At 40.9% G+C, this 23,913-nt stretch overlaps 1 protein-coding gene across 1 annotated transcript in view; it reads left to right on the forward strand.

Moving 5' to 3' along the window:
* The first annotated feature begins 12,193 nt into the window (after nucleotides 1-12,193).
* The window catches only part of LOC119648612, a 472,256-nt gene continuing 460,536 nt past the window's right edge, over nucleotides 12,194-23,913 (forward strand). Inside the window, exon 1 of the mRNA XM_038050381.1 lies at nucleotides 12,194-13,424. Within this exon, the coding sequence (XP_037906309.1) occupies nucleotides 13,208-13,424 (217 nt within the window). The 5' untranslated portion in view covers nucleotides 12,194-13,207. The remainder of the gene's footprint in view (nucleotides 13,425-23,913) is intronic.

Below are 23,913 nucleotides of genomic sequence, written 5' to 3' on the forward strand. Positions count from 1 at the left end.
AACGTAGTATCGACCATTTATTAGCATTCAATCGAATTTAGATGTTTGCGTCCATATTTGAGATTTCAAGGAATAATTCTCCCCCATGAATGCTAGGCCTCAAACAATCAAGGAGAAAAAAAGGAAAAGTCTTCTTGGGATGTTGTTTGCGGATTTTCAGCACCAAAGCATTACGAATGCCAGACAAGATGTGCGTGTTTCGCCTTAATCTGGAAGACAACTATTCTCAAGGATTTCTGGGACTGCCTCTTGTCCTGTTTAGCATTATCGGTGCTTAGAACGAACGTGCGTGGAAATAATTTATAAGCACACGAGGCTGCATTTGCGGTGAAATTGAAAAAGAAATGAGTTTTTCTTACGAATTATTGTTTGTTGCCAAAAGGTTCCGATTTTTCCAACATAAATTGCGCTCGAAATACTTCCACGGAATAAAAATTGCTTTCAATTTTACAGAGAGTTCCAAGAAGAGTCACTGATTGTAGTCATGACGCCGTGGGAAGTGGAATATTCTAAAAAATTAGGATCTCCAACTAAGATCATGGATTTTTGTTCCAAAAAGCACCGTGAGAAATTGGGTCCAGCAAACAGAAACATAACAAAGAACAACTTTAGGGACGGTCGGGTGATTTTAGACTTAGCTGGAAGTTAGTTGGAAACTATTTTTATTACAGCATTATTTTATTGCTATTGATTTACATTATATATGACTTTGTTTTCTACTAGTTTCCTTGTTTCCTTCCATCATATTTTTGTTGCATTATCTTCATTCATTACATGGTAACTTGCTACTTGTTCAATTTAATTTTGTTTTTATATTTTCCTTTTGGATTTAAATTTAAGTTTAGATAAGTACGACGCCATGTTCCAAGTTCTTCGATTTAGAGTGCTCTTGGTTTTTTGCACAAGGACATACACTTGACAAAGGCCACTCCAAACCCTTCTTCAAACTTCTACACTTTTCGCAACTAAATACTGCCCACGATACTAAAGCTCACTTCGCTTTCAAGACCTTTTGCTCGCTGAAGGCTAGAGTAATAACTTCAAATTAACTGGAAGTGTTTCTAAAGTTCTAATTTTGCTATCTATCTTTAGTTGCTGGGTTTTTTGTCGTTTGATCAGTTCTCTCTGATTCCTCCGGAGACTCTGCTGAGAGAACGTTGTTAATATTTCAGTTTAGCTGGTTTCTGGTCCATATTATTCTATTTCTTACTGTCAGATTAGTTATCTGTTGTTCCAGATCCTTTTGATATCTTGGATAGACAATCAAATAATTCGGTCGTTTTTGCCTTTTATGGGCAATTGATTAAATAGTATTGATTTTTCGCTTAATCATCCAATAATTTCGATGAGAATTGCGTGAAACCTTCCCATTACGATACTTAATGGTCTCCACTCACCCCATAATGAGAAATAGCGTCTCAACCATGTCCTCCCTCCCCTCAAGAATCCTCGACATGCTTGTACTCCTTCTCCACTGTTTTGCGTCATGTGTTTGTGGGACAACCCCCTTGTCGCCCATTATGGGATAGTGGATTCCGCTGCACGACGTAGTCACCCGTGCGTAATGTATGATCAATCCGCTGGTACATATGCTTTCTCACATCCAAGGGAAGAAGTTTTCCGTTCAAACTTGTCTGCGTACTCCGATAACAGTACGCAGACGAATGTTGATGAAGGCTTCGACCTTTTAACTAATAGTGACGGCCACTATCCATGAACTACTCTCAACTTACAATATAGAAAGAACATCGACACAGAACAGTCAAAGCAGCACAGGCTGATCTCGCCGGAGACATTAAGTTTGGTGCTACTATCAGCAGAAACAATGGTTCTTAAATATATAAATTGATCAACGCCTTCCATGTTCTGCCTATCAAGGCAGATTGGGAGAGTGTGATGGCCAGTCAGACGGAGAATCTTGGTTTTGTCGGTGTTTATCCTCAGTCCGACTGCTCTTTCCTCTTTTTTCAAATCCACTGTTTTTTGACCGAGTTACATGGCTTAATCAGATAGCAAACAACAGATATCACAAAACCATTTTGACGCTTTGGGTGCAGTCCCTTTGCCAAAACTTTGAGAGGCCAGTTGTTTTTATCTTCATACGTATACCATTGGATTTTTTCCATATAAAGTTTTTTCAAGCATGCTCAATAGCCATCTGCGTTTAAAATATGTATTTCCCAACCATTGTTGTTAGAGCATTTATTGAGTACCCCTTTATCGTGGCTGCCGATAGGAGGCTTTTAACTTTCTGGTGCTTATTGGTTCCACTAATATCAACCGGCGGAGGAAATTTCATTCTCAATTGCCCTCCCCGGGATCCATAGGACCGACCTGCTGAGAGGGTGGATTTTCCAGTAGAACTGGTCTGCCACCTGGGATATATCTTCCATTATTTCGTTCCATTGTATATTCGTAGGTGCAATTTATGCCTCTTGCAAGATTGAGCGGTCTTTGTATTAGAGTGTACGCTCATGGTTACCTTGCTTTACACTGGAAAGTGTAAGTTGACTTAATACAGACATGGGCAAGGATCATCACTGGCCTTTGCCTAGTTAAAGGCGATTAGGAACTTTACCTTGTGTATCTGAACCCATTTAACCCCGAAAGGAGCGGGATAAACATTTTTTTCCCAATTACTTAATTTGGTGGAATAGTACGAACTATGAATGACGACCCAACTGAAAAAAATGAAAAGAAATCATGAAGCTGTCTCTACATTGTGTCCAGGCTTCAAAATACTGTCCATGCCTGTTTAAATAAAGTCGCAGGAACCGACATCTGATCTAGGACTGCCTTAGTAGGGAACTCCAGACATCCCAGTTTCGGGCTGAGGTTCACCAATTTGATATCCCTAAAATCTATCTGGCGTCCTGGCGGACTCCATCGCTCCATCTAGGCAGGGTCTACCACATCTTCTTTTTCACCACAAATATTGCCCTTACAGACTTTCGGGGCTTTCCGTCCTCACCCATACGGATTAAGTGACTCGCCTGCCGCAACTTATTAAGCCGGTTTGTATCCACAATCAGATGGTCGTGGTATTACTCATAAATTTTGTCGTTATATAGGTTACGAAATATAATAATAATAGTATATTGGTGAAAATCCTAGTATTACTGACAAAGTTCTAGTAGGTGGAAATAGCATCTTTTGTGTAAATTTACTGCAACCCAGAACATTGAGTATCTGTCACGCTAAAATTAATAGGCTCACTAAATGCATCAACATTACTAACTATATCAACAAATGGAGCTGCAGTACACACCAAAATTATTTCAGAGGAAATGTCCAAAAATTAATTTCTGTTTTCAGTATTTTATGTGAGAGCAAATGGTGATGGAATTCAGGGCCTGAGTCTCCCCATTGTCGTTAGTAAAACTTAATAAATGTTCGGCGTAGGTTTTTTATTCACTTGACTACAATTCCAACCATGATGCGTAAGAAATAAGATTCAATTCATTCTGTATTCTATTGTTAGGGTTAGATGACCAATTATTGACTTCCTTATGATGGCAGGAAGTTCTTGTTTGAAGAAGTTTAACATCTACGCAACATACTTTCCACACCGTAGAACGGATGCTCTAAGGAACTTTGATCTAAACTTTTGAATAGCTTAAATTGATTCAGCGGCCAAGTTCACAGTGTCATGACTGTTTTCGACTGAATTTGAATTAAAAAGTGTCTTCTTCCTTTCATTGATTGTTTCCTACTTCGTTTCCTATCGAACTTTTCAAAGTCCCTCTATTACGCAGAAGAAGGGCGTTTTATTGCCCACACACAGTACTATATATACATAATTCAATGAGGAACAATATTTTGGATTTCTGAAGGAGAGAATGAATAAAACGTTGATAATTAGAGGATTTGGATCCGAGAATATTGTGCAAGTGGCTTCCAACAAATTGTCTGGTACTCGTATTTGATGGTAGCTCTACTATTTTAGTTTGAACATTGTGTTTTGATAAAATTTATACTTTACATATTTCATGGAAGGTAATTTCGACCTAATTGAGGCGAAAACAACTTGGTCGACTCCCCTCATCTTCATGCTTACAGTTTTCTTACCAAAGGTTTTACAGCCATCTTATGAGACCAAACGAAGAAGACTTAGGTGTGCAGACCACTTTAAAGGTTTTATTACCTGCTCACCGCTTTGCCTTCGGCTCCCAAATGAACATTTTAGCTGGTAGCTCCTAATTTCAAAGGCTGCATTGCCTAACCCATCCAGTGCTTCAGCCATCACTACGTAGTTAACGTTGTTAATGAGTTCGAGCTGTAATTATGATCGGATGGAATGTTTATGATAACAAACTGAATAGCTGTTTAATGGACTCTGGTAAAACAGTTTTGATATAACTCGCCTCTGCATAGCAAAATTATGAACAGAATAACATCATACAGACTTCTTAGATTACCTAACTTAGTAAATAAATAATGGTGGTATCAGCTTCGTGATAAGATGAAAAGATGGAAAACCCAATGCTGCGTTGGGATTAATTCTCCCGTTTTATGACTTTTGGAAGCTTCTAGTGAATTTAACAGATGATAAATACTACAGTTTTGATTAAGAAGACTCCATTTTGAGGCTTTAGATTAAAGTACATATGAAATTAGATTAGGTAAGCACATACTAGTAAGTACGAAAAATACCTTCGCTTAAGTAGCAAGTCCATTACATTTTACATGTGATTTCGAAAAATATAAGGTTAAGCACGCTGATGGATGCCTAAGCATCTCAAAAATTAAAAAGATATTACTACATTATCCTTTAGTTCCTACGATGAATGCTTCAGAATTTTTCCAAAATTGTACTATCCCCGGTTTCACAACGGGTTAATCTGTTTCGCTTTTGTCCTGTAATGAACTGACGATCTATTTGCTTGTATACAGCGTTTTGCCTTTCGTACCTACCTAGCATTATTTATAACGAAGATACTCGTTATCCTGCTTTCAAATTCCTTAATGCCGTCCCAGCCTCATATCACACAAAAACTCTAACGAATTTCAAATCCTAATTTATAAAATATAATCCGTCATGCCACGCTTTGCTGTCCACATTGTGGTTGCATGGATGGGAATTTTTTTAAGAAGTAGAAATCTTTAAAAGCCTCACTCCAGGTTTCAGAGGAGGTTTCAGATTGTGGGATTTTGACCCAGTTAAACCATCCAGTAGCTTTCGTTGCAAATTTACATTTCGCTTTTATTATGAGAAGAGTTGGTGGCCAACTAGCTGTTCCTCAATGTAAATTAGCAAGTTATTGATGACGGTGAGCTGAAAATTCCTCTGTAACAGCTAGTACATCTGTCTGTATCTGGCATGTAACTTATCACATCTCAAGATGTGTCTTAGCACCAGCTAAACTTAGCACCGAGTGTCATACCTAAATATTTAATCTTATTCCGTTGTCCGTTGATGATGACTTCAGCTGAATTCTCTTGTTGTTTATGAAGTTAATGATTTGGATCCGTTTAATTTTTTTTTTGAGTTTCTTGGTCCATTCTGAAATGCGGTCAATAACTATTTGTAGGTTTGTTCTGGGTTCCTCTATATTTTTGCCCGTGGTAAGGATACCAGTGTTATCCGCAAATTTTGGCTTCATCACAGCAAGGTATATCATTAGTATATGGTTGGGTTCTGGAGCCGGAGTCTACCTCCCGAATAAAAACGAGAAGTTGGCTTTTCTTTTAGGACAATATGCAACGGTTTTTCAAGCTGAAGTTTATGCGATCCTAAGGGTGGCAAACTGGGTGACTGACGAGCGGTTGAAGGGCAGGCGTATCGCAATCTGCAGTGACAGTCAAGCTACACTGAGGGCATTGTGTAGTCCTTTGATCACCTCGAAAATCGTTCAGGAATGCAGAAACCGTTTGAACTCTATGTCTAGATTCAATACGGTGGAACTACTCTGGGTACCTGGTCACTGTGGCATAGAGGGAAATGAAATCTCGGACACTTTAGCGAAAGAGGGGTCAATCTCCCCTATGCCGGGACCGGAGCTAGCAATTGGAGTATCAGTAGCATTGGCTAAATCTGTTTTCAAAAACTGGGAACAAGTTTCCCATAATGACAGGTGGCAGAGCCTAAATGCTGCTCGACACACCAAATTTTTCCTGCCAGAACCGAACATACTTACAGCAAAGTTTATCCTGTCGAAAAGCAAGAGGACTTGCAGCTGTATTGTGAGCATTCTGACAGGCCATAATTCACTAGCTGGGCATATGTTCAGAATAGGAATTACCGAAGATGATACGTGTCCCTCCTGTAATGAGGAAGCCGAATCCACGGAGCATTTCCTATGTGAATGTCCCGCCTATGGACGCATCAGGCATCAGATCTTTGGTGCTGATGTTCTCCAATTGCGACGGGTAGCATCACATCCACTAACGGAAATCCTGCGATACGTTAACGAATCCGGAATATTCCGTAAGACGGGGGAGGCGATTACAATGGGCCAACACGGCCTGAGTGCTCAGAAGCTGTAGCTTCTCCCCCACCATACACACACACACACATAGGAAAGAAACCGTGCTTGGCCCAAAAGATTGACCGGCGGTATGCGAGTTGCCATTTTGCTAATTCACAGTACGTTCCCTCGTATTTTACTCTGGATAGGCGTTGGAATACATAAGATTTTAGGATCTCAACGAATTCTTCCGGGAAGTCCCTATGCAATTTATACAACATATCTTCGTGTTACACCTTATAGAATGGAGTTGACATGGAGAAATATGACTGAGCATTCCATTTTCTATTGGATTCGTGCAGATATTAACTTGATTAGAGCAGATATCGATATAGAGGGTATTTTGAGGCCTGGACGCTGTATAGAGGCAGCTTCATGATTTTTTTTAGATTTTTCGGTTGGGTATTTTCTGTGGATGGGTCCGTTAAAGAAATCATCATTTTCGACCCCCGCACTCCCTGCTTTTCTGAAGAATGTCAAAACTAAGACTGGTATCGAAAAATGAATAATGAATAATCGAGACCTTTCATTTGATACCCAACATGACTATATTCGGTGAAAAAAAAATATACCCCCCTTTTGCATGTATGGGGACCCACCTTAATCTCAACGCAGAGATATGTAACTCAGTGCATGTCTGGGCGTTCACACTTTCCACCTTTTCGATAAATTTTGTGTCAATTGGTATAGCCGTTTCTGATAAAAGTGCATGTGACAGACAGGCAGACAATGAATCTATTTTATTAAGGTAAAAATGGTGAAAATCGACATATTTTTTTGAACAGCAACAACATTTTTAAATTTGATTATTTTCGCCTTCATTGAGGTTCATATTCTTAAAACCTTCTTGATTTCAGATAGGAGTCCACGTCCCGCAGTTGCAGAAGTCTAGTTACTAACTTTATCGGACTAACTTCTTAAATTATTCAAACAAATTCTGCAAAGCAGTCCGAAATATGACTAATATAAAGTTCAGATTTGATTGAATTTCAAAAAATTCTCCCCACTTCAAAAAATTCCAAAAAGATACGTGAAAGCAAGCCTGCTAATGTATGTTGTTGCACTTGAAATGGCCGATTTGGTACTAAAATTTGAAACGACTGTAAAGCTTACAAAAATTTATTTAATTAATGAAAATGGGTGCCAGTGGATTCAAAACACTTTTGCCAACGAGATACAAGAGCTAGCAAGCCAATTTCGCAGAACTCCGGGTGTTGATAAACTAGTCGAAGGCAATTTTGATGGCCTCTTAATTCCTAAAATGTTTTTTCCGCCAAAAAATGATCCAAATGCTTAAAAAAGTGGTAGTCGGTTGGCGAAAAGTTCGGTGAATATGATGGATGATGTACTTAACCTTCCGGTTCCGGAGGAAGCCCGGTGGTGGGTTACGCCGATGATATAGCACTTGTAGTGACCGCCGCTGCGCGACGGGAGCGGAATCTCATTCGCCTCTTTCTTAATTAATTTGCTGAAACAATGCATTTAATAGTGTGCAATTGCCTTAATGTTCGCCGCAGATTGCACATTATTGAATGCATTCGAGCGAATTTATCTTGACAAAAGGCGAATGATTTGCCGCATCCGCAGGCGCATGCGCATGTTGCCGCAACGTTGCCTAGCGAGTGAGAAAGGCTATGTAGCGGGAATAGAAGCGGTGCACGAACAAAGAACGGGAGAGTGGTGCTGGGTCTTTGTGGTAGGACAGGAGGAAAGAAGGAGCTGTTGTTGTTTGGAATCGAGGAGGAGGAACAGAATTCAATTTTTATAGAAGGAGAAATAAAGGAAGAGGAGAGAAAGTCTTCGAGAACAAAAAGGGATCATTAATCCGGAGGTGTGAAGATTTTCGCGAGCAAAATAAAAGAATTCGACCAAGAAAACTAACACCACATCTTGCTAAGCCCTAACGCAAGTGTATTTTAAACGAAGATTCCGAGAATAAGTTCAAATCGTTGACAAATCGTTCAATCGTTAACAAATGACAAATGCACAGTGATTTAAAGCAAAAAGGAGAAAAACAATTGAAAAGACAGATAAATGAAATATCAAATGAATGAAGTTAATATTTAGCTACAGAAGTAAAGTGTCGGAATTCCCGCGCTACGTATAAACAAAACAAACACATAAAACGTGAAGTACGAAATTATAGAGAGAAAGTGAATTAACGTTAGTTTTTTTCTAAGGACTATATATTTTTTTTTTATTATTAATATATTGAATTGTAAAAAGGAAATAAGTACTAGAAGCATCAATCCGAGCTCGGAGTGACATCTGGGTAAGTCATTGTTTTTTTTATTTTCTTTTCTATTTTCTTTTTTTTTCTATGATTTTATTTTCATTTTTTCTTTAAATTTTACATTTTGTTTATTTTTATTTTCATTTTTTTTTGTAATAATTTTTGTAATAATTAATGAATGCTTGAACAAGAACAATGGTGATTGAATAATCCTACCGTAGTTTGAGGACTTCCTCCCTTTCGTTCCTCCTTACTCCCGCGGAATTTCTATAAAGGGACATCCTTAAAGTGAATAACTGGCCTGAGGATGTCGAGGAAGGGTGGGAACCTCAGAGGCCGCGCCTCATACAAGATCTGAGGCGGAAGAGACAGCAATTGAGACGGTGATCCGTCGTGGATCTTCCCCTCCTTGATCGCGGCACTCGGGTCCGGAGACTTACGGTTCCACGCGCGCGGTCGAGCCGTTTTTTTTTCTCTTTTCTATTTTCCAATTTAGTTCGCGTTCTGGTTTTCATTCGATAGGCCGTCGCGAAATCCTAATTAGTGTCGAGTTAGAATCCGTTGCGGATCCACGCATCGGAATTGACACGTTGGTTTTTAGTAATGAAGCGTGAGGGATCAAAGCGCTCAAAGGACCCCCCCACATTCCCGAGCCTGGCTAGCACAGAGGCGTGCAAGAACGTGTCGACCGAGCACTTTGATAGAGCTCCAATCTTTGTGGGTGGACCTTCACGGTCAATTTAGCCAATTCTTTTAGATTTTTGGGATAGCTCTGCCCTCTAGGTCGTTATCGGCCACTCAGGATGATCGACCTGATCTCCTATTTCCACTCTTATCATTACACACTGGTTGTGGTCGCAAAGCATCTCGAGGATGCTGAGTTATACTCAAGCGAAGCAATTAGTGTTGTTAAGACTTGGCTAAAGTGTGCTGGATTGATACTCGCGGAGGAAAAGACGGAAGCGGTCCTCATCACTAAGCGCCGCAAGAGAAATTACGTCTGCATTAGAATGGGGAATCGCATCATCACTTCGAAGCTGGCTATCAAATACTTGGGGGCGATGATAGACGAAAAACTCAGTTTTAAGCAGCACATAGAGCATACTTGTAAAAGAGCATCCACTGGCACTGGTTCTGGCAAGGATGATGCCGAACGTAGGACGGCCGCGGCATACTTGCGGGCTGCTCATAGCCACGGTGGTGAGTTCTATCATGTTGTATACAATCACAGTTTGGAAAAAAGCGCTGTATGTTTTAGGCAATGCACATAAACTGAGTACGGTTTACAGAAGAACAGCCTTAAGGGTGTGTTACGCCTTCAGGACGATCTCAGATGATGCAGCGTTCGTCATCTCAGGAATGATCCCAATTGACATCTTGGCAACCGACATGGACATGGAAATTTATAACATCAGGTCCATCTGTCCCTTATCGTAGGTGGAAAAGGCCGAGAGGTAGAGATCCATAAGCAAATAATTACAGCAATGGGACCAGTCAGACGTTAGACTTACAGTTTGCTCCTTCCGTCGAGTATTGGCTGGAGAGAAAGCATGGGGAGATCAATTATAATCTCACCCAGTTTCTCACCGGCCATGGAGGATAACGTCAATAGCTGTACAGGTTTAAATTGGGCACCTCGCCTAATTGTCCAAACCACGAAGGGGTCCCAGGGGACCTAGCGCGCGTATTCTTCCAGTGTCCTAGGTTCGTGGAAGAGAGGTGGAACTTAGAGGAAACTCTAGGTGAAGTGTTATCACCGGAAATTTTTTCCCCGATAATGATACTTGCCAGGAGGACTAGTATGCGATGAATTCTATAATCGCAGTAATCCCAGATAAACTGCGAAAAGCAGAAGAATTGAAGGAGATCTAGCTAAGGTAAGCTAACTCCGCCCCGTGATGTAATACCCAAAGGTGGTTCAACGGGGTAGGGGGGAGTCGAAGGCGGTTTTAGTGGGTAAAAATCCCACACCGTGGCGTCCCTAGGACAGAGCCTTTTAGGATTTCCACCTCCTTAAAAAAAAGGACACACAGACATCACATCGGTTCTAATAATGTTTTTTGTCACACAAAACCTGAATTGAAATTGAAAATTTATTGTCTCAAGTTGTCTTTCTAATCGGACAGATATCGGGCTTACACAAATACAACTCTACAAAGGGCGAGTGCTACACAGATTTACGCGGTTCACTATTTCATTTCTGTATCGTAAGAGATGCTCACATGCTGTTAGCCTTAGATCCGGAGTCAAATTTCTAGGTGCAGAACTTATCGATTTTTTTGAGCATATACAAACTAACTTAACATTTTAACTTATATATAGGTTGCATTTATCTCTATATAAGAAGTTTCTTTATGCAACTATTTGTAATGTTTCTGGTAAATTTTGAAGCGGGTATATTTTATTTTAGACTTCTCTCAGTATCATCAAATTTCCAATTCTTTTCTTCAATACATAGCAAGATCGAAGAAGTTCTTTGTGTATTCACTTACATAGTAGCATAAAGTTAAGTCAGAAGCGGCAGGCGTTGGACTCATTTCTCAAATGCATCCGAGTTTTTCGGACAAGTTAATGAAGTGAACATGAAAAAATTTAAAATTCATTGATTTGAAATTCTACTGAAATTCAACAAAGATTGTAAATTTTAAAATTTTTCTGTGCAAAAATTGTTTTCTAAAATGTGATAAATTTTCATTAAAACTAATTTAAAAGTAATCCTAAAGTCGATATTCTATTTTCGCAACTTTTGCGTTAAGAGCAGCAGAAAGTTGATCTGCTCCTGATGACTTCTTCACTGGTTTATGGTTACCTGGATAAGTTGAAGTATTGAACAATCAAACACTTGAACAACAAATAAGTGATTGTATTCATGACTTAAATGTTCTCAATTCGGTGCTTTAGATTACAAATCTTCTTGTGGAATTCTTTCAATTTCAAAGTGTACTTATCTTTTCAACTGACAAACTAATTTGGACACCAAACAACTTAAAACCAACTTTATGACAATGTTCCTAATTTTGTTATTTAGATATAAATGTCGCTTTCGTTGACCAGATGAATTTTTTAAAATTAAAATTCTTTGTTGAATATATGTGAATGTGGATGATCAAGCATCATTTGATACTTGATACTTTGATATTTGTAAATTCAAAATGATTCGCTTATTCTTTGGTATCATCTAAGCAATGCAGGATTGAGCTTTGGGTAATTTTGCTGTAGTAATTGTCATATTCACCAGGAAGGGCAGCACCTATAACTTGACGAAAAATCTAGTACTGCTTTAGGTTTATGAAAAGGACCTTTTCCCTCCAGCTACGTTGTCCTTAAGAGAGCGAACAGACACTCTCCCCAACGAATCAAGGCGCATGGTCACCACAATCCCTACGCCCCCATAAACCGGGGAGGTCGCTGGCGATTGACAGAAACCTCGGAGACAGATGAAACATCCATCCAGTGTTTGATCTGATTTCGTCATGTTCGGGTAAACGGTTATTCTCATGACGCCGCTTTTTGACAGAAACTGACCTCGTCCTCGTCCTGTGTTAGCCGCAAAGTATGTACGGTTGTCGTATGTTACGTAAATTTTTACGCCAATTTTGCGGTTCCGTTGCATCGTTTCGGGTTGATTTTTAGGGCAATAGGAAGATTTTATGACACCACGGCGAGGCTGATTTTATGAGTGGGGTAGGTTATGCTCTAATAGATTGAACGCCGCATGTGGGTGCAGTGGGAATAAAAGCGGTTAATAATCGTAACCTAGTATAATGGAAAGTAGAGATCAATGTAATGTTGGATTAGCTTTGTGGAATACAAGCAGGAAAAAGTGAGTTAGGAAACATATTTTGAGCGCGATTGTTGCACAGTTTATACTGTTTAGTCTGCTGTGCGTCGCCTATTGGCTCGCAATGCCGTCAGATTTTCAGTTATCCGCAAGGGAATACAAATTAATATGCGGCCAACCCCCTTAGAGCCTGTGTTATTTCATTCTTCGGTCGCCACTTTAACCTCTCAAAATCAGTTGGAGTGCAATTATCAACGTAACCGTGTGATGTTTTAAACAAATGTGCCGAAACCCGTAGTCAACGGCTGATAAGCGTATCCAGATAGACACTTCATTCAACCCTAAAACGTAGGGCACCATAGTTGTGTACTTGGGTTCATTTACTTTGTCCCGGTCAATTTAAAGAGAATTTCAAGTAATATAAGCATTATGGATAATTAATTGAAATTGTTTACTAGTGCAGAGTGTGGATCCTGAAGTGTTTCCCTCCTGTGGGCTCAGTGCTCGCCCTTTGATTCCTGGAAGTAATAAAATTGTAGCAAGTGTTTCCTACCAAATGTATTGTGTTTCCTGTGTGCTAATACCATGTCCTAGTGCTCATCAAGTGTACACTTCGAATGAAAGTGGATGCGAACGTATAATGTGAGATGTCCGGCAATTGTTATTATATTCGTTACCACCAAGCTGTTGCCATTTTCAGTGTGTCCGTGACGTAATCGAAAAACCATGTTACAGGCAACTGTAACTCTGAAGTTGACCATCCAGACGTTGACCCTGTTAGTTGTTGTAGCAACAATGGGAGGATATCGGAGTCGAGCTGATGAAAGTGTAGATGGTGACCGTCCAGTCACGGAAAGATCACATAGCACGGATTCCATTGCCCTTGCCAGCAGTTATGAGATTCTGTTCAGCGAAACAGGAAAACCCCCCTCTAGTGACGACGGTAAGTTTTAGTCAATGGTAAAACAATGTATCCTCTAGAGAGCTGCAGGGCTTTCGGTTTTGCTCTGCTGCTGGAAAATGGACATTTTTCGACACATGATTGCATTGCATGCAATGTATACGCATATGTATGTTGAAATGTATAAACAATTTTGGCGAACCATAAAAGGTAGTTTGCAAATAAAATGTCAGGCCTACTTTGATTTGCTCCTATGATTGCACACGGAAATTAGTCATGTTTTAATTTTTTTTTTTTAAATTATATTTGCGATGGTCTACAACGCAACTACCTATATCTGATCTAGAAAGGTCTTAGTAAAGAATTCCAAAATTTATATCGCTAGTAGACTGCTAGCATTCTGGTCAGTAACGTCTTCTTTTTCTACCATAAATATTGCTCCTACAGATTTGCCGGGCTCGACCATCTTCATTTTTGGTGCAGATACTCTGCTTCGAAGGTCGTGACATCGCTCATAGATTTTTTCAGTGCCTATGCTATGGAATCCTCCACTGCTCTGTAGAGTACCAAAATAAAGTTAAGAACTCACGAAGTTTACGAGGGAAACATATGGACAAGCTCATTGTTTGTACAGCAGAATTTGTGATCTTGTGGTGAGACATTTGGAATGAAACCGTTTTTGTAAGCTGATGCAAACGTTCATCGTGATCATCACTATTCGGTTTTATTTTCCAACCTAAACCTAAAAAGAACTTCCCAATGGTTTCAAAAAATTCAGACTCCTATGTTCTTTATTTTCACTTGGCCAGTACTATTGGATGTTTTGTTTTTGTGCTGATTTTCCCTGTATTAATTTGCGGCCCGAAATCTTGCAACTCCCGCTCAATAAAGATGAGGGAAATTTGTTCATCTCGGGTTGTTCTTCCCATTATATCAATATCGTCTGCATAGGTAACATCCGACGCAGACTGTGTTTATGCGAAGAGACTAAGCACCACATATCAGGTTCAAATGAATGCATTTTATTATCTGACTTCATCCATTGATCATCATCATCATCATCAACGGCGCAATAACCGGTACCCGGTCTAAGCCTGCCTTAATAAGGAACTCCAGACATCCCGGTTTTTGCGCCGAGGTGCACCAATTCGATATCCCTAAAAGCTGTCTGGCATCCTGGCCTACAACATCGCTCCATCTTAGGCAGGGTCTGCCTCGTCTTCTTTTTCTACCACAGATATTGCCCTTATAGACTTTCCGGGTGGGATCATACCCATCCATACGGATTTAGTCGCTCGCCCACCGTAACCTATTGAGCCGGATTTTATCCACAACCATTGTCATGGTATCGCTCATAGATTTCGTCATTGTCCATCGTCCATCCTCATGTAGGGGACCAAAAATTCTTCGGAGGATTCTTCTCTCGAACGCGGCCAAGAGTTCGCAATTTTTCTTGCTAAGAACCCAAGTTTCCGAGGAATACATGAGGACTGGCAAGATCATAGTCTTGTACAGTAAGAGCTTTGACCCTATGGTGAGACGTTTCGAGCGGAATAATTTTTGCAAGCTGAAATAGGCTCTGTTGGCTGACAACAACCGTGCGCGTGCAAGATCTCGCACCGCCTGCTTGATATGGATCAGGGCAGTTTGTACGTCTCGGGTGGTTCTCCCCATGATGCCGATATCGTCAGCATAGGCCAGTAGTTGGGTGGACTTAAAGAGGATCGTACGTCTGGCATTTACATCAGCATCACGGATCACTTTCTCGAGGGCCAGGTTAAAGAGGACGCATGATAGGGCATCCCCTTGTCGTAGACCGTTGTTCATGTCGAATGGTGTTGATAGTGATCCTGCTGGCCTCGCACATTGGTCAGGTTCAGCCTAGTCAGTCTTATTGATTCCGTCGGAATGCCGAATTCTCCTGTGGCCGTGTCTGTACACGGCTATGCTATGCTATCATAGGCGACTTTAAAGTCGATGAGTAGATGGTGCAACTGGTGTTCATATTCCAACAGCTTTCCATCGCTTGCTACAGAGAGAAAATCTGATCTGTTGCTGATTTGCCTGGAGTGAAGATTCTTTGGTATGGGCCAGTGATGTTCTGGGCGTATGGGGCTATCCGGCCTAGCAAGATAGCAGAGAATATCTTATAGATGGTACTCAGCAACGTGGTACCTCTATAATTGCTGCATTGTGTGATATCTCCCTTTTTATGTATGAGACCAATAATGCCTCGTTGCCAAACGTCAGGCATTGATTCGCTGTCCCATACCTTGAGCACAAGTTGATGAACCACTTGGTGTAACTGCTCACCTCCATATTCAATTAATTCGGCTGTAATTCCATCGGCTGCTGGCGACTTATGATTTTTAAGCCGATGAATTGCACGGACTGTTTCTCCTATACTTGGTGGTGGCAGTATTTGTCCGTCGTCTTCAGTTGGCGGACCTCCAACTCGCCGATGTTCTGGTTGTTCGGTAGCTCATCAAAGTACTCAACCCATCGCTCTAATATGCCGATTCTGTCGGAAATCAGATTTCCCTCTTTGTCTCGGCAGGATGAGCATCGAGGTGTATAAGGCTTCATCCTGCTGACTTGTTGGTAAAACTTGCGCGCCTGGTGCGGTTGCTCTCTGTACTTTTCTAGTTCACAGACTTGTTGATTCTCCCAAGCTACTTTTTTCCGTCTGTGAAGTCGCTTCTCCGCTCGACGGAGTTTGTGATAAGTCTCTGCGCGTGCCCGCGTTCTTTGAGAATGCAACATTACTCGGTATGCGGCATTCTTCCGTGCCGTTTCTAGCTTACATTCATCGTCAAACCAGCCGTTCCAACTCCTTTTGCGTCCTTTTGCGGCTGGGGCCAAGTATGTTTGTGGCCGAATCCATGATAATGTTCTTCAGGTGATTGTCAAGATCATTTGTTGATGCTCATCTCCACGATCTCTGTAGAGTGCGTTTATTGCGGCATCCATTTCCCTCTTATAGGTGTCGCGGAGGGCTGTGTTATGGATGGCTTTAGTGTTAGCTCCCACATGATTGTCAGAGGGGATTCTAGGTGGTGTTGTTATTCGAGCTTGGAGCCCCGTGCCAACGAGATAGTGATCCGAGTCTCTATTGGCCCCCCTATAAGTTCTGACATTCACCAAGAGTGAGAGGTGGCGGCGTTCGATCAACACGTGATCAATTTGGTTGAAAGTGGTCCCGTCTGGAGAGGCCCACGGAAGTTTGTGAACCGCTTTCCGCGCAAACCAGGTACTTCCAAAAACCATTTCGTGTGACCCTGCTAATTGAATAATCCGCAGTCCGTTATCATTTGTATTTTCGTGTAAGCTATGGAAGCCAACTATCGCCTGAATACGGGCTCCTTCCCTACTTGGCTGTTAAAATCCCCAGGTATGATTTTGATATCATATCTGTGACAGGCTTCGAGGGTTCGTTCTACTGCCTCGTAGAAGGTATCCTTCTCCGACTCTGCAGTCTCCTCTGTAGGGGCGTGAATGTTAATGAGGCTTATATTTCTAAACTTGCCTCGCAAGCGCATAGTGCATAGCCGTTCGCTTATGTTTTCAGCGCCGATAACAGCAAGTTTCATTTTTTGGCTGACTAAGAAACCTACTCCTAGCACATGGTTTACTGGATGGCCACTATAATATATGGTGTAGTGGCTCTTCTCCAGGAAACCGGTCCCTGTCCAACGCATCTCCTGTAACGCTGTTACATCAGCCCTTTATTGGGGCAGGGAATCGGTTAGCTGCTTATCAGCTCCATCTGTGTACAGGGAGCGTACGTTCCATGAGAAAATGCGCAAATCGTTATTCCGTTGTCGTTGCCGGGTTCGTCGTTGTATAATCCGTCCAGTCCGAGGTTCCTGTTGTGGCTTCGTGACAAGTTGTTTTCCGTGTAGAGTTGTCAGCCCTACCCAACGCGCAACCTGAAGGACCAGTTGGTACAATTTGTCCCGCTTTCAGGCGCGGGAGATTTGTTTTCATCCTTCTCCATCTGCAGTTTTTCGTTAAGGAAGGGCTCCCATCAGTTACCACGTGGAAGTGGAGATAGGGTTCGTAGTAGAGCTGTTGGTGTTGGTTCAGCAGGCACTTCCCAGGTTTTTTGCTCCATCTGACTAGATTCCGGTTATTAGCAGCTTAACTCTGCTATGGTTATTGCTTTCAAATGTAAAGGGCTTCATTTCGTTAATTTATTATCGCATGATTTTCAGAGACCCTACTTAGGCTTAGTGCACCATGCCAGCGAGCCGATCATCCAAGTTTATATTGTTTCCTTATGTGCTTTGACATTCATCAAGAGTGACAGGAGGCGATGTTTAATTAACAAACCGTCAATCTTTTTGTCGCGCAGCCCGATATCTACAATGATCGCTTCATCCGGCACTGCTAGTAGGATGATCCGCAGTCTGTTACCCTTAATATAATTATACAAGCTATAAGAACCGACGTTTGACCTGAATACGGATTTCCCAAGTAAGAATTCGATGCCACACCCGAGGCAGGCTTCGAGTCTTCCTTCTAGAAGATTTCCTTCTATAATTCTGCAGTCACCTCTGTAGGGGCTATGAAGCAGTGGTTGGAGATTTGCCCCGTAACCGGATACTACATAGCTGTTTGTGTAGATTTTCGAAGCAGATGATAGCCGATTCATTTTTAGACTGAATAAAAAAACTATTCTGAGCACTTGGTTTACTGGATAGCGACTGTAATGTAAGATATAATTACTTTTCTCCGAAACAACCAGTCCCTGCCCAATTCAATTACTCCAAGGCAATTATATCAGCTTTCTATCGGACAAATCAGACCCTATTAAAATCTGTTTGTCAGTCTACCCGCCATAATAGCAAATAGCTATAATTTGTATGTATGCTATAACATAGAACATGATCCTACCAAGTTTTATGGAAATTGCACTATTATAACAAAGTTATAATAGGTCGAATTTGTCGCTTGTGTGCAAATTCAAGACTTTGGCCGTCAGTATCACGCGAAAATGGATATTCTCACATAATATATGTATGTATTACATGCTAGGTACAAATGGGACAAATGTCCACCCTAATGTCGTTATAAAAGAAATACGCATACCTGAAGCGTCCAGCTGCTGACTTGTTTTGCTATATCGGATAGCAGTCCACACTTTCGTCCTTGGCCCTATACTGCTATGGAGGGTAAAAAAGTGAAAGGGGGAGACTATGTTGCAGAAGGCAAATATTCTGTGAAATCTGATAAATAAATAAAACCGAAACTTCTACGCTTTCTATTGTTTGTTATTTATAAGGACACATCAGCCATTTCTTATATAATGATGCCATAGTTGTGGACAAGAGCTTTGAAAATGGGAAGCGCGATTTCAGAAACTCAGTCTACTTCTCAGTCAATATTGAAATAATCAACGAAGAAGTTTACTCCGATAATTTCTACCTGTTCATCTCGTGAGCTTGATATTTGGTATGGTAATTTCCTTTCCAGTTATTGCATTACGATTGATGTAAACCAGGAACTACCAATGACTCCTGTTTGCCAAAGTTTCTAGTTATTAGATAGAAGATTTTCGTAGCTAGTCGCACCCTGATTTTAATTTTAGTATACATAAATATAATGACAAAACTGCGTGTAGTACTTCCATGAATCGGTGGGCATTGGGACCGATACCACCGCTGATACAAACACTCATATCCGTCCAGTGTAAATAAAGAGAAGGTGTTGATATATCGAGCTGAAAACCTGGTCACGATTGGTATAAATTTCCAACCAGAACTATTTGGATTTTATTTGCCCAACACATCCATTGGATAAAATTGGATTTTCCAAAATCTTCAAAGTTGGTGATACATTACGCAGTTTTTTTTAGTTAGCAATTGCAACCTGAATTTTGCAAGCTCTTTCATGATGCGGCATGTCGCGAGATGAGAATACCAAAACATCACATTACTGCTAATAGATGTTGCCGCTTGTCAGACACTGTATTATGCTGGAAGGAACAGGACAATCTAGAAAATTATTCGCGACCAACAACGCAGCTCGTAGATCATTTTGAAATAGTGGTGTCTATTGCATGGTATAGTCCCCAATGGAATTACCGATCTTTCTAAATGTGTGACCAGAGGGGCCCGGCTTGTATACTGGCGAAATGCATGATTTGAAAACATGGATTGAGAAAAATTTAAAACATTTGAGTAACAATGGTGGTTACTTTCCACTGCTGGCTGGCATACTACTGGTCTATTTAGAAGCACAGATAGAACATTAGCCCGACCTAAACTTTATGTTGGTATTAAGAATTTTAGTTTTGCGACGAGAGAGTGAAACATATAAAGGTAGTTAAAGTTTTGCTTGATGGCCTGTTGACATTGTAGAAAAAGCCTCTTCGGAATCGATCGGTAATCTTAAGTCTCTACATTGTAAAAATAATACATGGATGCCTTTCTTCGAAATCCTAACCATCATTCCTTTCTGCTACTCACTGCGAGGGCTATAAGGAACCGTATCTCATATGTACCGCCAAGCGCTGCCGTTTTAATCTTTCTATCTCCTGAGATTCTGTTTTTACATGTCATTTGAAAGCAAACATAATGAGGCAACTTTTCAGGTTTGTAAGTACAGTTACAACAACACATAATTAGATTAAGATAAAGATCGATTTTGGAAATTCTTTAAAACTAAAACAGTTATATCTTCGTAGGGATGATGGCCTTAATTTTATGCAATTTCTGAAAGTGGGGATGGGGATTAAATGATTGAGAAGGAGGGAAATTGCGATTTTTTTCGGAAGGTCAAGTTTATTGACATTATTCATGAAAAAAGCTATAATTCTGTAAGGGTAGGAGATAGAGTACCAATCAGCACAGGGAATGGAGAAGCCATTCAATAGCCCCACGCCGACCGATACAATACGTCATCTAGGTAACCACGGACCATGACTGTATAATGCGGGGACGCACCGTCTTATTGGAAATACAGATCATCAAAATTGGGAAGCTGCTGTATTCATGGGAGGAAGTAATCTTGCAGCATCTCCAGGAAGCTGTGAGCATTGACATTGCCATCAAAGAAATAAGGGCCGAAAACACCTGCTTGCGAAATTCCGCCCCACACAGCCGATACTGGCTGGTTTAGCTGCTGTTTATACTATACTGTTACTAACTTTATTTGGCCAAATATAGAGGAGCAGACTAGATGTCATATAGGAGCAGCATAGTGTTTTCAGTATTCAGATAGCTGAGCGGAAGGTCGTGGTTCAAATCTCACTGGTGGCCGTGGAATTTGTATCGTGATTTGACGATACCACTCAACTTAGCTGTGTATGAGTACCTGAATCAAATCATGGTAATAATCTCGAACAAGCTGCTGATCACATTGCCTCCTTTAAGGTACTATCATCCTGTAGTGTACCGTTACGGTATTAAATGAACTGCTCTAACATCCTTCGAGGTCCCGAACCGCTTGGATTGTTGCGCCAACGGTTATTATAGTGATTTTTTTCTTAGCACTCACCCGGGCGGCCACTCTGACTATGGTGTGAAAAATCACAGTCTGTTTTTCATATACAGGCCCCCTTTAATTTAATATGAAATAATCTTTTTCAATGAATGCATGGACCTTCACAGTTTGTGCATTCCCATCAAATTTTGAGTCAATACATGGAACGGCTCCAGAGGGAAGTGCATGTGATAAAGACAAAATAGAGTGTGCCGAGTTTAAAAAGTGTTTGGTTTACATGAAAACTTTAAAATGCGTAAGATAAGTTGTTACTTCATCGAAAAAAGGAAGAAGAAACTTTGACCCTGTATAACGAACAGCAATATATTATTACCAGACTTGTTTAGGTGGTTAAACTAAAGTAAGCTGATTTCAAGGTGCTTTACACGAAGCAGAAAATCAAATTCTTCCCTATGTACCAGCTTGTTTTAACGTATTTCGACCACACAAGAACATCTTCAAGTGACATATTTGCAACTATCTACAAATTGAAAATAATAATAATAATATGATGTCCTGGGACTTTCGCACAGTCTGGTTCAAACCATGCAGAAGTACACCATTCTGCACACGTGCTCGATGTTGCGGGGAGTACTCGACGGATTCTCCCACTGACCTACCACCGGCCACCACCACCAGCGCCCCTTTAGTTTTCAAGTAGATAGGATCGTCCGAGCCTAAATACTTGGCACTTAGTACTAATATTAGGTAAAATCCGGCATCTGCCTAGATTGTGATAACTCGGAAATAATAATCATTGGCGCAACAATCCATATTGGAAAAAAGCCTTGAAGTGTGTTAGAGCACTTCATTCAAGACCATAACGGTACACTACAGAACACTGTAGGAAGCAATGTGGTCAGCATTGCGCTCGACCAAGATTATTACCCTGATTTGACTCAGGTACTCATTCACAGCTGAATCGACTGGTATCCGACGTCAAGTTACGATACAAATCCCACTGCCAACTGCGAGATTTGAACCGCGGCCTTCCGTATGACAACCCAGTGCTCTAACCACTGAGCTATCCGGACACATTGAAAATGCTAATATTAATTGTAATTTAATTTGCAATATATAGTTGCCATAAACCAAAAGAGCATTACAACGTGAGAATTATATCTTCATTATGTCATAGATCATTTCTGACACATGTTTCAACTTTCCGTAGACGGAGTCGGTTTTTATAGGGATTATTTCCTGTTGATGGTTTTTCCATTCTCAAAATAGTCGTTGAATATTTTACCATCCAATACCATTTTTGCCATCCGAATGTTGCGTTTTTGCCCTCTTTGGAGCTGGTTCAATACGTGCAGTCCACTCAGATGATGAGCGCTTTGATTGTGGTGTGAAATAATCTTCATCCTTTGTCCCGCTCACAAGCGGGATCGGCTCGTCATGATCAGTTTCGCCATTTGATTCTATCAAATGCCTGATCTAAATGTAATCGCGAGGCTTTTAAATCCCCATCCAGCATATCAAGCCACCGTTGTTTCGGCCGGCCTTTTGGTTGCCTACAATCGGCTTCGATCTTCAAACCAATCTTGGCAAGTGAATAGTCGTTAGCGAGAGTTAGGTGACTATGCCATCGAAGACGCTTCTCTCGCAGTTTTTCCACGATCGGTGCAACCCCATATCGATCGCGGATATCGTAATTTCGTATGCGATCAAAACGTGGTGGGAAATAATGGAGCAATGTTTCGTCCATTGTCACACATCGACACATAAATTCAGGTTTTTTATGGAGGAAGAGCTTCAAACGCTATTCAGAATCGTCAACTCGTTATTGTTTTTGGTCAATTGTGAGCTCGCGCGACACCCACTTCGAATATAGTTTTCGCATATCCAAACATTCATGCACACGTTCCTTTGATATTTTTAGAGCCTCGGCTATCTCGATCACTTTGCGCCTCATTGGGGCGTCCACTGCGTGCATCGTCCTCCGTGCTCAATTAAACTTCACAAACCACTCCTCAATGGTTGATTTTGCTGACGCAAAGTCCGAATAATGTTTACCAAGCCAATTCTTGGCTTCAACTACGTTTTTTTCCGCCAAAAATTAAAGCTTCATTAACACAAGAAATTCATTTTTTATCCTGGATATAATTTACACCCTTGTCGTGTTTGCGACTATATAAAAAGGAGCGATTTCCATCTGTTGGCACTTTCGAACGCGCTGCTCCCAGGGCTGTGGTGAGGCAGCGTATGATGAGTGACCTCTGCCCTGAACGAAACCGTTAGTCATCTTTCTTCCTGCTTTTTGAATACTTGGGTGGCACGCCCGAAACGGAGGGTCGGTGAACCAACAACAGAAGAATAAGTTGCTTTCCATCTGGTCCGGTCCAACATCAAGTAAATGTGGACATAATATCCGTCATATCCCAAATAAAAAATTGTGCCTTTGTTGTCTAGTTCTTTGTTCAACAAGAAATTAAGATGCCCGCCAATCAACTGTTTATCCAAGAAAATTAACATAACAGTCTGCGCGGTTCTCCTGCTTCGTTCATTCCTTGAGTTTTGGTCATATCAACTTTCGTACTCCTGCGAAAACTCATAATATTTCAACGGAGATAGCTACGAATTGAAATAATGAGAGAGGGGTCAAAAGATTAGCGAAAAATATAAACGTCAGCAAAAGCTGCAGCAGGTTATCCTGCAATGGGATGGCTCAGAAAAGTCGGTCTAATAAATTGGAAAGGGTGATTTTCTCTATATGATTTGAAAATCCAAAGGTGAACCTATTGTGCTATCAATATCCATCGCTACCATTCTCGTTGATTTTCATTCAGCCCAAGATATCCTTCCATTTTTGTGAAGTTTATAAATTTGAAATTTCGCGAAACGGTTTTTACGAAAGACAAGTTGGCAATTTGTTGTCAAATTCTCCATTGTTTGTTAGATACTGTACCCATTGGCCGGCGTGTGTGTGTGCGTATAGTGGGACACAAACTCAACCACTTGGTACTCGACCCTAGTGGTTCACTGTACCTAGCGCCATCGTCTAATGAAATATTCCAGATTCGATTATGTACTGCTGGGTTTCCGT

This window comes from Hermetia illucens, chromosome 2 (assembly GCF_905115235.1).
Source record: "Hermetia illucens chromosome 2, iHerIll2.2.curated.20191125, whole genome shotgun sequence".
NCBI lineage: Eukaryota > Metazoa > Arthropoda > Insecta > Diptera > Stratiomyidae > Hermetia > Hermetia illucens.